This window comes from Prionailurus bengalensis, chromosome D2, assembly GCF_016509475.1.
Source record: "Prionailurus bengalensis isolate Pbe53 chromosome D2, Fcat_Pben_1.1_paternal_pri, whole genome shotgun sequence".
NCBI lineage: Eukaryota > Metazoa > Chordata > Mammalia > Carnivora > Felidae > Prionailurus > Prionailurus bengalensis.
Window position 1 is genome coordinate 54,112,954 of NC_057351.1, and position 15,879 is coordinate 54,128,832.

General features: G+C 37.4%; 1 protein-coding gene across 1 annotated transcript in view; it reads left to right on the forward strand.

Annotated features, from left to right (window-relative positions):
- The first annotated feature begins 485 nt into the window (after nucleotides 1-485).
- Nucleotides 486-15,879, forward strand: part of HELLS (helicase, lymphoid specific) — a 38,458-nt gene continuing 23,064 nt past the window's right edge. The window contains exons 1-6 of the mRNA XM_043597024.1: nucleotides 486-678; nucleotides 1,106-1,227; nucleotides 6,607-6,729; nucleotides 9,773-9,829; nucleotides 13,433-13,469; nucleotides 13,555-13,619. Coding sequence (XP_043452959.1) covers nucleotides 648-678; nucleotides 1,106-1,227; nucleotides 6,607-6,729; nucleotides 9,773-9,829; nucleotides 13,433-13,469; nucleotides 13,555-13,619 — 435 coding nt within the window. The 5' untranslated portion in view covers nucleotides 486-647. The remainder of the gene's footprint in view (nucleotides 679-1,105; nucleotides 1,228-6,606; nucleotides 6,730-9,772; nucleotides 9,830-13,432; nucleotides 13,470-13,554; nucleotides 13,620-15,879) is intronic.

The window sequence follows — 15,879 nt, forward strand, 5'->3', positions numbered from 1 at the left end:
CACCCTTCTTGAACTCTGCCATAATCTTACTTTCCTATCTGTCTCTCCCATCTCACCCACAAAGGAGTTCTCTTCTGGGTCACTCTGGGCAGTTTTCACCCACAATGTACATTGTGCACGAAGGATGGAGGGCGAGATTGGCAATATTTGCTTCTGACATCCTTACCTGAATACTCATACAGATTTCCTACCTAAAGGATCATGAGTTGGCGCGATTTAATCACATCAGCCAGTATGTGAAGGTGCCTTGCAAATAAGAGCGCTACTAAAGTATTGTGTAATTCAAAGCCATCATCCAATACGTGAGGAAACTGGGCCCTCCGCTGTGGGCAGACGCGTCCAGTGTCACAAAGAAAGCTAACTTATTTTCCCGAGATAAGACTTCTACGTAAACACTCACCGTCGCCCAGGTGGTTCTGGTGAAAACTAAATTGCGCCAAATCTCGTGCCGCCGCGGTTCGGGGGCGGGGCGGGGCGGGGAGCACGAAGTATCGCGAGATGATGGCGTTTTCCCGCGAAGGAGAAGCGCGCGTTTTTCCCTGGCCGGGGATTTGGCAAGGAGGCTGGGCAGGCGGCAGCCGAGAGAGTTTAGCGCGCTCCGTTGCGGACGCTGAGGAGAGGACCCAGTTTTGGAGTGTGTGTCAGCCATGCCGGCGCAGCGGCCCGCGAGCAGCGATGGTGAGTAAGCAGACCCTTTCTCCGGGCGCGGGCGGCGGCGTCCGGGTCGCGGGGAGGGAGACAGCATGGAGGCGGCAGCCGAGATTGGGGAGTAGAGCGGACTCCGGGCAGAGACTGGAAAGGAAAGGAGGTGCAGAGGCTGTGGAGGGCGCCCGGAATTGCACATATGTGCACGATATAGGAGATTTTACACAGGGGAGCTGCATTTCCCCGAGCATCCCGATTGGTAAACTGGGTCCTGGCCGCTTGTTGACATTGTGGAGATCCTGGGATGTCTTGAGAGAGCTGATGCTGGCGTCCCCGTGGGTCTTCAGCTTTTGCCTCGAATGCATCCAGGAAGGTTGTTCAACGTGGGAGTGAACTGGTAATGACCCAGTGAACTGGCAGTGTTTAAAGACTGCAGTTGAAAAGCTTTCTCCCCTCATAGAGTCCCTGGCTCCAGATCCGGTTGAAGAGCCCGAGACCGCCGTGATTACCCAAGCCATGCTGGAGGAGGAAGAACAGCTCGAGGCTGCTGGACTCGAGAGGGAGCGGAAGATGATAGAAAAGGTACTTTAGGACTCAAGTTCATCGTCGTTAAAGCCGGTAGTCCGCTTCCTCGGAGGTTTGTCTGGTTCTTCGGTCGGCTTCTTCCAGACCCTTTCAAACGGGCTTTGTTGGTTATCTCTATGTTTACGCACGCTCTCTGTGAGACACCTTTGCTCGCGCTCTGAAAGATGCTTCTGTGAGACGTAGTCTTGGCCGTGGAGCGTTTCAAGGTGCTCCTTTAGCCGTAGCCGTTCTTCCAAAACCGGTAGTGAGTTTTTGAGTGAGGTATTTCAGTGCCGTTTTCCACGCGAGGGATAAACTTGCTTTCCGTTTTCCTTTTGCTTTCTTGGACCTATGCGAAGGAAGATTCTTTAGGTAAAAATGGGGGTGTACTTTTTCAGTGATTAAGTTATTATGCCAGTGGTTTCCTTGTACGGGGTGTGTGTTTTGTAGACTACTTACTGAAAGCAGTTTTCAACCTCCTGAAAATTCAATCCTCGAGTATATTTCACTCAGTAAGAAAGTGCCATCTTGCTTATTAATTCTTGCCTGTGCAAGAAAAGGAATGATAGCCACTAGCTGGTAGGTACTGCCTACCAAGTGAAGTGATTTTCTTGTAATAATTTATTTTGCACTCCAAATATTGTGATGCTGCAGGTACTTTTGGTATCTCTCCATTTACATATGAGGAAACTGGGGCAGTTGGGGTCACACAACAGTGAACTCAAATTTGAACTCTGGCTGTCTTCAGAGTTGTTGTTTTTGACCCTATACCTAAGGAAATATACCTTAATGTTTAATTAACTCTATGTAATTGCAAAATTACTTAAATTGGGAAATGCACCCCAAAGACAACTAATGAATCAGTTGGTTCTCTGCCATTTTATATCAACAGTAATGATTTCTTTTGCTGGCACTGTGAACACTTGTGAATGTTGTACACGTATTTCCCCATTGAATCTTCAACTAGACTGTAAAGTAGATACGGTTATTAAATACATTATTATATTATTAAGCCTAATGGCTTAATTACTAGTATAAACTATTTTTATTAAAGCATTCTATGAAGTAGATCTGTTTTCACCTCATTTTACAGATGAGAAAACTGAGGCGTGGAGGGGGTGGGGAAAGGGGGAAGTCCCACAGTTTGTAAGTGGTAGAGCCAAGATTGTTTGTAGGCCATGTGATTCCAGAATTCACACTTTTTAACCACCATGCTATACTTTCACTCCAGTAATACTAGTTTTGTTATTACTCACCCATAGTTGACCATGATCAGTTACGGTAATGTTAAGAAATTTTAATAGAATTGGGAAGTTGACTGTGAACCACCTTTCCTCATGGTATGAATTTCCATAGTACTTTGTTTCACAGTATTATCATTACTCACTTGATTCTCATTTCGTTTATTGAAAGCACGTCACTTACTGTTTTGTTTTCATAGGCTGTGCACCTAGCAAATAGGCAATCAGTGAATGTTCTTGAATTTCAAACTGTGGTAAAGAATATTTTATATTACACAGCATATATAAGATTATATAAATAAAATAAAATATATGTACTTACTAGCCATGTAATAGGATGATAATTATAAAGGGTGAATCCTGGGGCAAGTGTCCAGAATTGAATCAACTTCAGAGATTATGAGAATGATAAAGCCTTCATTCTTTTTTTCAAATAAAGCATGCGGGGCGGATGGGCAGAGAGATAGAGAGAGAGAGAACCCCAAGCAGGCTCCGCACTGCCAGTGCAGAGCCCTACACAGGGCTTGAATCCATGAACCCTGAGATCATGACCTGAGCTGAAACCAAGAGGCAGATGCCTGACTGAGCCACCCAGGCACCCGATGAAGCCTTCATTTTGAGTAGTATATCTTCAGTTTTGTGACTCATGAAGGTTTTTGGGTTAAAAAAGTACTACTTGAAGAAAGATCATGAGGTGCAGTAAGAATGAATACATTTCTAGCACGCATTAATTCAGGAGATGAAAACTCACATTTTTCTTTTGAAAGATTTTTATTTAAGTATCTCTGCACTTGGGACTTGAACTTAAAACCCAAGATCAAGAGTCCCCTGCTCCACCTACTGAGCCAGGCAGGTACCCCATTTTCACATTTTATAGAACGATCTCTCAAAATTTATAGTACCATAAGTATTTGCTGATTAAACTAGAATCAAATGACATATACTTTCAGTAAAATTTTTAAGTTTCTGAGCAAGCATTTTATAATCAAAATTTTTGGAGTTGTTATTGTTGAGGGATAGGTACAGTAAATGTAGCATTTCTTCAGTATTTCATCATAGAACTTAAAACAGCAGTTTTTAATCCACTTTTAGTCCTTCCATGAATAAAGTATATAGCTCTTTTCAGTTTTTATGCTAATATAATATACTAATATAGCCAAAAAGCTAGCAGTATTATGGTCTATTGTTATTATTATTATATTTTCTTTTTATGTATAAATATTGAAAGAATTTGATTAATTTTTATAGTTTTCATTTCTAAGTTATTCCCTACTTGACCATGGGGAAAATTCTAAGAATTAGTTTCTCTCTACATGTCTTTGGAGGACAAAAAATTCACTATACAAAAATAAAGATTCTTTTTCTTTTAGAAGAATATATGCCCACAATATTTATGGGCATATATTTAGAAGTACCTAAGAGAGGAAGAGCTTGCTTAAATTCCTTAATGAGAAGCATTTACCTTGCTTTAGGAGATTTTAAGATTTGTGAAGAGTGGAGAATGGCTTTGACATTGATTTGCTGCAGTTATTTTCGTTGGCTTTTCACCTTCATTTCCTTTTGAAAGAAGTCATTGTTAGTCTAAGACTTAAGAGTAGCCTTAAAGTATATGTAGTGGGGGAGGGGAAAGGTAAGAGTTGGGGTAAGTCTTAGGCAAAAGGAAAACAGTTTGTATGGTGAGAATGAAATATAACTCAACCCCCATGCCCCCAAATCTGGTGTTGGTGTTGGGAGAGATAATGAAGTGTAGGCCCTGGGGAATTTATGCCCTTGGTGTCCATTGGCATACTCTTTCACTCTAGTCATCGAGAGATTCTCCGTGCCAGGCACTCATTGCTTTCCACAGCTGGAACTACAATTTACTTTAATATAACAAATAAAATTACTAAAGAACAGTAATGGTAGATAAGGTTTACTACAGAATTATTTTGAAATATGGAGTTATTTTAAAGGTTTTAAAGGTTAGTCATTGATTTCGTTTCCTTAATTATATACAAATTAGTATAACATGATATTATCTTAAATCTTTAATTACTTAAAAAATGTGTGCTAATTTATTCTGGACAGGATTGAGGTAGCAGATATATCTAAATTAAGTCCAGAATATTTAATTAAAATTTAAAACAAATTTTAAAAATTAAGATTTTTTTTCAAAATCTAAGTAATTTCATCTCCCAATTTATATCTGTTTTCATTCATTGACTTCCTGTTGTAATCACAGTAATATATTGGTAATAGTAAAAGAAAGGCTGTCCTGAAAGAACTGAAAATAGAGTTTTGTAAGATGTCAACAGATTATCTTCATGGATAGAATAACGGGTGTTTGTTTTATGGGTCTGTTTTTAATATTTTTCTATAATGTGTATTTATTATTTTCATTGGATTTCTTTTTAGGTATCTTATTCTCATTGCTTTTTGTAATAGAAAAATGTATTCTGAAAGAAAAGCTAGAGAGATAATAGAACATCTAGGAAAAACAAGCCGATACACAATGATGTCTGAATTACAAGGTCAGGCCTTAACCATTAAATTAAAGTTAGTTAGGTTATGCTAACTCAGCTTCTGCATCTGCTCTCTCTCACTCACTCACTCTACTCACACATTTTGTCCCAGGAGTAGAACTGCTGGTTTGTAAGGTTTGCATGTATTTGGCTTTGGTAGATGAATTCAACTCTTGGCTCACTTCAGCCCACTTAGTGCTTTTTTTTTTTTTTTTTTAATTGAGGTCATACTGGGTTGGCAAATTATGAACTGGATTGTGCCTGTTTAGGTAAATAAAGTTTTATTGGAACATCACCCTTCCCATTTGTTTACATATTGTCTGTTCTTGTGCAAAAGGCAGAATTGAGTATTTATAAGCCATACGCTTCAATATTTAAATATTTACCCTTTGGCTGTTTACAGAAAAAAATTTGTGGACCACCGAACTGTAGTATTTATTTGTTGCTTTTATGTATTATCAGTGTGATAAAGGATGATCAGCGATTAATGTGAGAGGATTCCTTCTCAGCCACTAGACTATTGTAGACTTAGAAATCACTTAATAAATAAATGGTGTGTAAAAGTAGTATGAAAAGCAGGTTTGTGAGTTGAAGATATACAGAAGTAAAAGATAAAGCTAACCGTAGGGGAGAGTAAAGTCTAAAAGAATGGCAAAGCTCTGGGGAACAAAACGCTGAAGAGGAAGGAGGAGAAACTTGTGATAAATCATAAGTAGATTTAGCATGTTGAAATATTTTGACAATGCAATTTTTAAAAAATTTTTATTTTAGGATTTTCTTTTCTTTTTGTTGTTGTTGTTCTTTTTTTTTTTTAAGGTAATCTCTAGGCCCAGTGTGGGGCTCAAACTCACAACCCTGAGATCAGGAGTCACATGCTATATACTGACTGAGCCAGTCAGACACCCACCCACCCCAGTAATATATTTTTTTGCTTGTTTTTTGTTTTTAAAGTTTATTTAAATATAAAGTTTATTTGTTTTGAGAGAGAGAGAGAGAGAGAGAGAGAATATCCTTAGCATGTTCTGCAAGTGCAGGGCTCAGCTCACCAACTATGAGATCATGACCTGAGCTGAAATCAAGAGTCCAATGCTTAACTGACTGAGCCACCCCGGCCATACAATTTTAAAATTCTAAGAATAGATGTTCTAGTTCCTAGCCAATGAAATGAGTTTTTAATTCAAATGCTCTTTCAAATAAACCTGGTATCTAAAAATGTTCTTTCCTGAAGTCATTTGATTGTTTAAAAACTTAAATCTACTTGAATTAAATATTTACTTTCTAGTGTTATGAATTAAATATTTACTTTCTAGTGTTAATTTTATATATTTAAAAAATGGACCCTCAATTCAGTGGATGCCAGTAAACATGTCCAGTGTCTAAAATTTCAATATTTTGGTATGCAAGCTGCATCATACCAAATGGCATGTTGAACCCAGGAATCAAATTTTTTCAGCTTTGTTCTAGTTTTTGGTTTGGAAAATAAACCATTTTTACTAAAGTAAAAATTATAAAAATCTTTTCCCCCCATTAAAAACAGAAAAACTATTAAACCCGAAGAGCATTTATTTATACTTTTTTTTTTTTTTTTACGTCTTATGAAAAACATCACATATGTCAGAAAACTTAATAATTATGGAAATTTTCTTTTTGGATAGGCTCGCATGTCTTGGGATAGAGAGTCCGTGGACATTCGGTACCGTAGACTTCAACATTTGCTTGAAAAAAGCAATATCTACTCCAAATTTTTATTAACTAAAATGGAACAGCAACAACTAGAGGTATGTGTACGTGATTCATTATAACTGGTACCTTAAATTAAAAAAAAAAAAAACTGCTTTATTGAGAAAGAAATTACGTACAGTAAACTGCACACATTTTAAGTTTACTGTTTGATGAGTTTTGACCACTGTATACACCTGTGTAACCACCAATACAGTCAAGATAAAGAACATTTCCATCACCCCAAGAAGTTCTCTTGTCTCAGCGATCCCCATGCCTGGCCCCCAGACCAGTGATTTCTGTTTTCTGTCACTATAGGTTAGTATTGTTTTTTCTAGAATATTATATAAATAGAACCATGTGGTAAGCACTTTTTTTGTGTCTTCTTTAGCTCAGCATGTTGAGATTTTGTTTATTCATACAAGCCGTTTCTTTATTCCTGAGCATTCCATTATATGAATATACCACCATGTATTTTTCTGTTGCCTATTGACTGATTTTTATCTTGTCTAGTCATATTTTTTGGATGATGGAAATTGTGAACTCTGTTTCCCAGTCCATTTTTTTGGAAAATTGCTTTATTGAGATATAACTGATACACACAAAACTGCACCTTTATAGTGTATAATTTTATAAGTTTTAACATGAATACACCCATAAAGTGACCATAAGGTGATGACATAACCATCAACTCAGAAACCCCTCCCCTTTTTCTATTGAGGTATAATTGACATATAACATTAGTTTCAGGTTATGATTCAATATTTGTATATGTTGTGAAATGATCACCACAATACATCTAGTTAACATCTGTCACCATACATAGTTAAAAAAGTTTTTTTTTTAAGAGAAATATGTATATATATATATATATATATATATATATATATTTAGTGTTTGGTGTTTTTGTTTTTTTTAATGTTTTTATTTATTTCTGTGACAGAGAGAGACAGAACATGAGCAGGGGAGGGCCAGAGAGAGAGGGAGACACAGAATCGGAAGCAGGCTCCAGGCTCTGACCTGTCAGCACAGAGCCCGATGCGGGGCTTGAACCCACAGACCGTGAGATCATGACCTGAGCCGAAGTCAGACGCCCAACTGACGAGCCACCCAGGCGCCCCTAGTGTTTGTTCATTTTTGAGAGAGAGGGAGACACAGAATCTGAAGCAGGTTTCAGGCTCTGAGCTGTCAGCACAGAGACTGACACAGGGCTCGAACTCTTGAACCATGAGATCATGACCTGAGCTGAAGTTGGACGCTTAACCAACTGAGCCACCCAAGTGCCCCTCTTAGCAACTTTTAAATATGCAGTAGAATATTACTAACTATAGTCACCATGCTGTATAGTACATACCGCTGACTTATTTTATAACTGGATGCTTGTACCTTTTGACCTGTCAAAAGGTCCTCCCACCACCACCTATCAGTCTGTTCTTTGTATCTATGAGTTTGGAGGGTTTTTGTTTTTGTTTCTGTTTTTAAGATTCCACACGTTAGATTATGTGGTATTAGTCGTTCTCTGAATCCTTTCACTTAGCATAGTGCCCACAAGGTTCATCCATGTTGTTGTAAATAGCAAAATTCTATTTTTTTATGGCTGAATTCCTGCCCCTTTTAGAATTTTTTCCCATCCTTCACTTCCTGTCTTCATCACCAAATAGCCACTGATCCACGTCCCATCATTATAAATTCATTTGCACTTTCTGTTGGTAATTTATTATTTTAGATTTTATATTTCTGAAAATTTCTTCATTTGTCTTTGTTTTTGAAAGATTATTTTTTTTTGTAATCTTTATTTTTGAGAGAGACAGAGTGTGAGCAGGGGAGGGGCAGAGAGAGGGAGACACAGAATCTGAAGCAGGTTTCAAGGTCTGAATTATCAGCACAGGGCCCAATGTAGGGCTCAAACCCACAAACTGAGATCATGACCTGCGCAGAAGTCGGATGCTTAATCGACTGAGCCACCCTGCGCCTGAAGATATTTTATTGAGCAAAGAATTTATTTTTGTTTAGTGCTTTCTTACTCCTGCCCTGGTGTCCCTACCCTCATGATGTTTCACTGCTTTCTAGTTTACATTGATCATGACAAAACCAAAAAATTTTTTTCTTTAAACCAAAGTTTTAATAATGGCCCACAAGACCATAAGTCTGGTTGCCTCACTCAACCCCATTACCTTTCAGACCTCATTTCAGGTGTGTTTCCTGCCTTGGGGGCCTTGCACTGGCTGTTTTGTGCTTGGAACCATCTTCTCATAGATACCTGCATAGCTAAGTTCATCATCACCTTCAAGCCTTGGCTTAAATGTTTTCCCAATGAAGCCTACCCTAACAACCTTAAATGAAATTGCTATCTGACACCTTTTCCATCAGCACACTCCTAGTACCCTTGACCTTGTTCTTGTCTTCCCATTGCACTTAGTAAGATATATTATTTTTGCCCACTAGAATGTATGAAGATTTATAAATTTGCAAATATCAAGACTACAGTAATTTCCTGTTCCCATCATTCCCATCTCATAATTATCAGTCAAGATTTTGCTGTATTTGCTAAATCTTCTTTTTCCTTTGTTGAATTCCTTTTTAAACCTTTGTATGGTAAAATGAAACACAGGTATAGGAGAATAAAACAATCATGCTTAATGAGTTGTTTCATGCTTAATGAGTTATCAGAAAAATATCTTCTAACCACTTCTTGGGAATGGTTTGAATCCTTTTTTGTCTGTGTTTTAAAGCTTTGTTAGGGTGTATATGGAATAGCTTTTAGTCTAGAAATAACTTGGCCCCTCTTCTGAGCACTCTGCTTGATGCCTTCTATGTTGGCAGGCCCTTTTACTTTGCCTGACAGGGGTGTGAACTGTTCCTGTTTCCTTGTGAGCACAAAGATTGTTCTACCAGCTTCTTTCTGGTGGCTCTTTCCTGGCCTTTCTGTTCCTTCAGGCAGGAGAGGAAATCTGTTCCCTATTGCTCTGTAAAGGCTTGAAGTGCAAATTCTCCCTTGTTTTTAAATCTTTATATAGTTTTTTCATTGTGAACATGTTTTTTGAGGTGTGTGTTCTAGATTTTGCACTTTCTGCTTGTGACACTAAAAACATTATCTTGCAGGAACAGAAGAAGAAAGAGAAATTGGAAAGAAAAAAGGAATCTTTAAAAGTTACTAAGGTAATATATAGTAAGATGGAAAATCCTGTATGCATTCTTAAATATTGAAGAAATACTTTTGTAATCCTTTTTTTTTTTTCTTTTCAGTTTACTTATTTATTTTGAGTAAGGGAGAGCACACAAGTCAGGTAGGGGCAGAGAGAGAGGGGAGAGAGAGAATCCGAAGCATGGGGACTCGAACCTATGAACCATGAGATCATGACCTGAGCCAAAATCAAGAGTCAGACGCTCAACCTTCTGAACCACCCAGGCACCCCTCTTTTATAGTCTGACTTTATTGATCATCTACTTTATTTTAACCTTCTGAAAACCTATCTTTGTTACGAGCTGCATAGAAACATGTAAATATGTTTCTCAGTATATTTAGATATGTAAAGACAGCTAAATATAACCCTTTTGTTTCTCATTCTGTTTTTCATAATGGCAAAATTTCACTTTTATAAGTGGCCAGCTCTTTTGGTGCTCATAATGATTACTAATCTTTTCTCCTTAATGTCTCCAGCCTCCTCATGTCAACTTGCATCCATAATGATAATCTAAATTTGTATCTTATGCATGACTACAGCAGTGGAGCCAAAATTGGAGAGATAAACATTTCAGATAAGAGAGCATTTGTTTAGGGATAGCCTGAATTTTATTTTATCTTATTTTTTTTATTATTTTTTTAATGTTTGTTTATTTTTGAAAGAGAGGGAGAGACAGAGTGTGAGTGGGGGAGGGGCAGAGAGAGAAGGAGACCCAGAATGTGAAGCAGGCTCCAGGCTCCACGCTGTCAGCACAGAACCCAACTTGGGGCCTGAACTCACAAACCGCGAGATCTTGATCTGAGCCAAAGTCAGATGCTAACCGACAGAGCCACCCAGGTGGCCCGGGGATGGCCTGAATTTTAGATGTGGTCTTTTGAGGGGAATATGTTTTAATATGAGGCTGTTTAATGCTGTCCTGATGGGAATTGTATGAAGAACAGCTGTACTCGTGAAAAGAGAAATAATGAAGGCAACATTTATTGAGTTCTTACTGTGTGTCATGTATTTCTAAACTTTGCATTTATTTTTTTAAGTAAGCTCTGTGTTCATTGTGGAGTTGCATGCTCCGTTGACTGAGCCATCCAGGTGCCCCTACGTTTGTTTTAATTCTCAAAAGGCTCTGTTAGATAGAGGTACTGTACTTCTCCCCATTTTCCATATAAAGAAGCTGAATGCATAAAGTACAGTCCATCCTCATTATGCACAGATTCCATATTTGCCAGTTAGCCTACTTGCTAAAATTTGTTAACTCCAAAATCAGTACTTGGGATTTCATGGTCATGGTCATTTGTAGACCTGTTCCTGTGCAGAATAGCAAAAAATTTGTCTTCCAACACGCAAATTTCTAACTGAAGTTAAACACAGTGGTGCTCTGCCTTACTTAAGCTTACTATAAACAAATGCCCTTTTCATGGTTTATTTAATGTCATGATTTTTTCATTTTGATGGGTTTTGTTGATTTTGCTGTTAAAATGGCCCTCAGCCATATTGTGCTGAAGTGCTGTCTAGTGTTTCTAATGCAAGAAGACTATGATGTGCCTTATGGAGAAAATAAATGTATTTGACAAACTTCCTTCAGGCATGAATTATAGTGCTGTTGGCTCTGAGTTCGCTGTTAATCAACATCTATATTAAATAAGATGTCCTTAAATAGCAACACACATAAAACAGGGTTATGTGTTGATCAGAGGCTTGCAGGAGCCTGAGCTTGTATTTCTTCCAGAAGTAGTGATTCGTTGTTCACTATTCTAGTATTTGTAGTTACTGTATAGAACAGAATGAGAATTCACTAACCTGCTGATAGTTACATATTCAATAAATAGTAATGTTGGAGTTTGTTTCATACCCCACACTTCTTTACTAATCTGGCTTGATCAGGTAATATCAAAATGCCAATAAGGGTACCTTCAAGTCCACTTTATTCTTAGTGTGGTTATTGGTGATGTTAAAGTATATCATAGATAATTTTGCAACAAAAGCAATTTTTGAAAACTGATAGAAGATAATTTTTAATATTTATTTATTTAATTTTGTTATTTTTTTAGAGAGATCGTGAGCATAGAAGGGCGGAGAGAGAGGGAGACAAAATCCCAAGCAGGCTCCAGACTGTCAGCGCAGAGCCCATTGTGGGGTTTGAACCCCAAACTGTGAGATCATGACCTGAGCCGATAAGAGTCAGATGCTTAACCTGTTGAGCCACCCAGGCGCCCCTAAGATAATTTTATTTGCTTAATCATTTACTCCCTACTCTTCAACTTGTTGTTTTAATCCATTGTTCACTTTTGCCTAGCTAACTTTTTTTTTTTTTTTTTTTAATTTTTTTTTTTTTCAACGTTTATTTATTTTTGGGACAGAGAGAGACAGAGCATGAACGAGGGAGGGGCAGAGAGAGAGGGAGACACAGAATCGGAAACAGGCTCCAGGCTCTGAGCCATCAGCCCAGAGCCTGACGCGGGGCTCGAACTCACGGACCGCGAGATCGTGACCTGGCTGAAGTCGGACGCTTAACCGACTGCGCCACCCAGGCGCCCCGCCTAGCTAACTTTTTATACCAGGGTTTTCTAAAGGTGTCAACCATTAAGTTCTGCTTCTTCCATCTCACAGATCCCTTTTGGTACTTTCTTGTTTTAATCTTCTTTTTACTTTATTTTAAAATTTACCTTCTTGGGGCGCCTGGGTGGCTCAGTCGGTTAAGCATCTGATTTCAGCTCAGGTCATGATTTCGCGGTTCGTGAGTTCAAGCCCCGCGTCAGGCTCTGTGCTGACAGCTCGGAGCCTGGAGCCTGTTTCAGATTCTGTGTCTCCCTCTCTCTCTCTCTCTGACCCTCCCCCATTCATGCTCTGTCTCTCTCTGTCTCAAAAGTAAATAAAAAAAAAACATTAAATAAATAAATAAATAAATAAATAAATAAATAAATAAATAAATAAAATTTACCTTCTTGGGGCGCCTGATTGGCTTAGTTGATAGAGCTTGATCTTGGGCTGTGAGTTTGAGCCCCATGTGTGATGTGGAGTTAACATTAAATAAATAAATAAAATTTACCTTGTTAATTTTGATTTCTTATACATATTTTCTCTCTACATTTGGTTGTCTTTTCCAACTTTCATTTTGAAACTTTATTTTTGAATATCTCTTCCTTTCCTCTGTTTTCCCCTCATTAATATTTTTTCAACTAGTATTCTCTTCTATTTCTGCTTTCAGTTGTATTTAGCTTAAAATTCTTACTGAAAATGAGTAGTTCTTCCATACCATACCTAATGAATATCTTTAGCATAGACCTACAGTTACAGAAGATGTGTGTAGTAATATAAAAATAAAAATGTCTTCTATGTTTAATTTAGAAATTTCTCAAATGGAAAAAAAATTAAGGAAAGTAGAGTTGGCAGGAAAAAGAATATGGTTACAAACAACTTTTAATAGGGAAATGTAGAAAAAAGGTTACATGCTGGTAAGTATAATAGTAAAGAGTTGTGGATGTGGTTCAACTGCAAGAAACATTTACTTAATCAGTGCCTTTTAATATTTAATACCATAGAAGTCCCTAGAAAAATAATATTTTAAATTCTTGTTTTATAGGGTAAAAATTCCACTGATGCAAGTGAAGAGAATCCAGGTGAACTTCCTTTTTCTGCTTTTGAAGCATGTGTTTTTATTTTTGCTTTCATTGCTATCAAAAATAAAATGATTTTTTTTAATAGTTATGAGAAAGAAGAGAGGAAGAGAAGATGAATCATACAATATTTCAGAGGTCATGTCAAAAGAGGTAAAAAAATGGGGAGGGCACATAAGATTCAGTGTTCGGTAAAACCTATTGTGGATTTTGAACCACATTAAAGCTATATGGATTGCTGTTACTTATTTGGCTTTTCAGACTCTTACGGGAAGTTTTTCAGACTGTTGAGGGACTGTTTCAGGCAAGAAGATGGTACCATCTTGCTGTTTGTTAAAGGAGCATGAGCTTGGCCTAATCAGAAGTTATTATAATTTCTTATAACTTCAAGACCTTATCTTCAGAACTTTGTTCTTGTTCCTTGTTAAGGAATTTAGGGGAACTAAAATATACTGACTTTTTTTTTTTTAAGATTTTATTTTTAAATTATCTCTACACCCAGTGTAGGCTTGAATTCACAACCCTGAAATCAAGAGTCGCATGTTCCATTGACTGAGCCAGCCAGCTTCCCCATCATATACTCATTTTTAAAACTAAATCCTTTTTTACCTTCCTACTTGTGACCTCATAAAATAGGAATTAAAAAACATGTTCATTTATGACGAACCTTAATATTCCTTAGGCATATTTTAATGTGTTACACTCTTAACATTAAAAAAAATTCTAACAGTATTATCTACTACATTTTTCTTTAACCTAAAATATAAAATTTCACATAGTATTTGTCTTTACTTTAGGGATGCACTCTGGTATTTTCCTTTTATTTTTTTCCTTTCATTTAAAAATAATGGTCAGGACCCATTTTATTGATTATGGAACATGGCCTGCAGTTTGAAAAACACCATTATTTAGATGTATCATAGTTTAGCCAGTCACAACTGTTACTTTAATGTAGCAAATGTTGGTGGCATATTGGCTGTTGGCAGATGTTGTCCTACATGGATAAGATCAATTAGTAAAGTAGACTGTCTTTGCCTTAGCCTATGTCCAGTGAGAAATATATAGAAAGTAATCAATTATAATTGAGTGCTGTTGAGCCTATAGAAGGACTCTCTAAACTCAGGCGTTAGGTTCTTAAAATCTTCTAGAAGGTGACATCTGAGTTGAGACTTGAAGGATAAAAGTTAAATCATCCGGAGGTTGAGGGTAGTTAATAGGCAAAAGTAAGATACAGGGAAGATAGTAGAGAAGTGTTCTAGGAAGATAGAATAACCTTTGACCAACATCCAGAAGCAGGAGAGATCCTGGCAAATTTTAAGAACTTGAAAATACATATTTGTTTCCAGTTTGTATGTAAAGGAAAAGGTGGTAAAAGATGAAGCTAGAGGTAAGCAGAGTCAGGAGGTTAGTTATGGGATTTCGTTTTTAACAATAGTTCATAGCTGGTATTATGTTTATGTTTTGATTCATTCACAGATTGTTCAAAAAGATTCAGCTTAGCTAGTCATTTTAAAAGACCACTCTCCTGCCTGTTCACTATATCCCTTCAGCCTTAGGGTATGAATTCCTATACTTGCATAATACTTTACATACACACATGACACACATAAATCGACATGTATATATGTATGTATGTGTCAGCCACTTACTGATATGTCCTATCATTCTCCTATGCATCTTAAATTTAAGATATGTTCAGAGTTTCGTGAATGTATCTACTATTTTATCCCCTTTGTCCTCTGCACGTGGTATTCTCTTCTTGAAATGAAACCCTAACTTTTATCTTCAGTGATTATGCCCTGATGACAACTTTTTCAGATAATTTGATGTAATACTCACCTAAGTCACCAAGTGGCACTCAGGTATTGCTTGTCTTCATACCCTTAGCATCTAGTAAATACTTAAAAATCAGAACACTTTAATTCTGTTTTTTTATATTTTATTTTATTTTAGAGATTTTTTTAAAAGGAGAGTGAGGGAGGGGCAGCAAGGGGGAAAGGGAGAGGGAAAAGAGTGAAAATAACTCAAGCAGGCTCCATGCCCCACAGACCCCAACTCAGGGCTTGATCCCACAACCATGAGATGGTGACCTCAGCCAAAATGAAGAGTTAGATGTTTGACCAATAGAACCATTCAGGTGCCCGTATTCTGTAATTTTAACTTATTTGCCTTACCTCTTGCTCAGGATTGCAGACTCAGGTGTCTATCCACAGAGGCCTAAAGTGGGCAAGAGGTGGAACTATAAAACACTTGGAAGAGAATCTTTAAATACCAAGAATACCTCAACACACTAGAGCAGTGTTTAGAAAACCTTTTCTGTAAGGGTATAGATAATGTTTTTGGCTTTGAATAATTTAGTGGGTAACTACTCAATGCCGAACTTTGCCATTATAGCCTGGAGGGCAGTCCTACA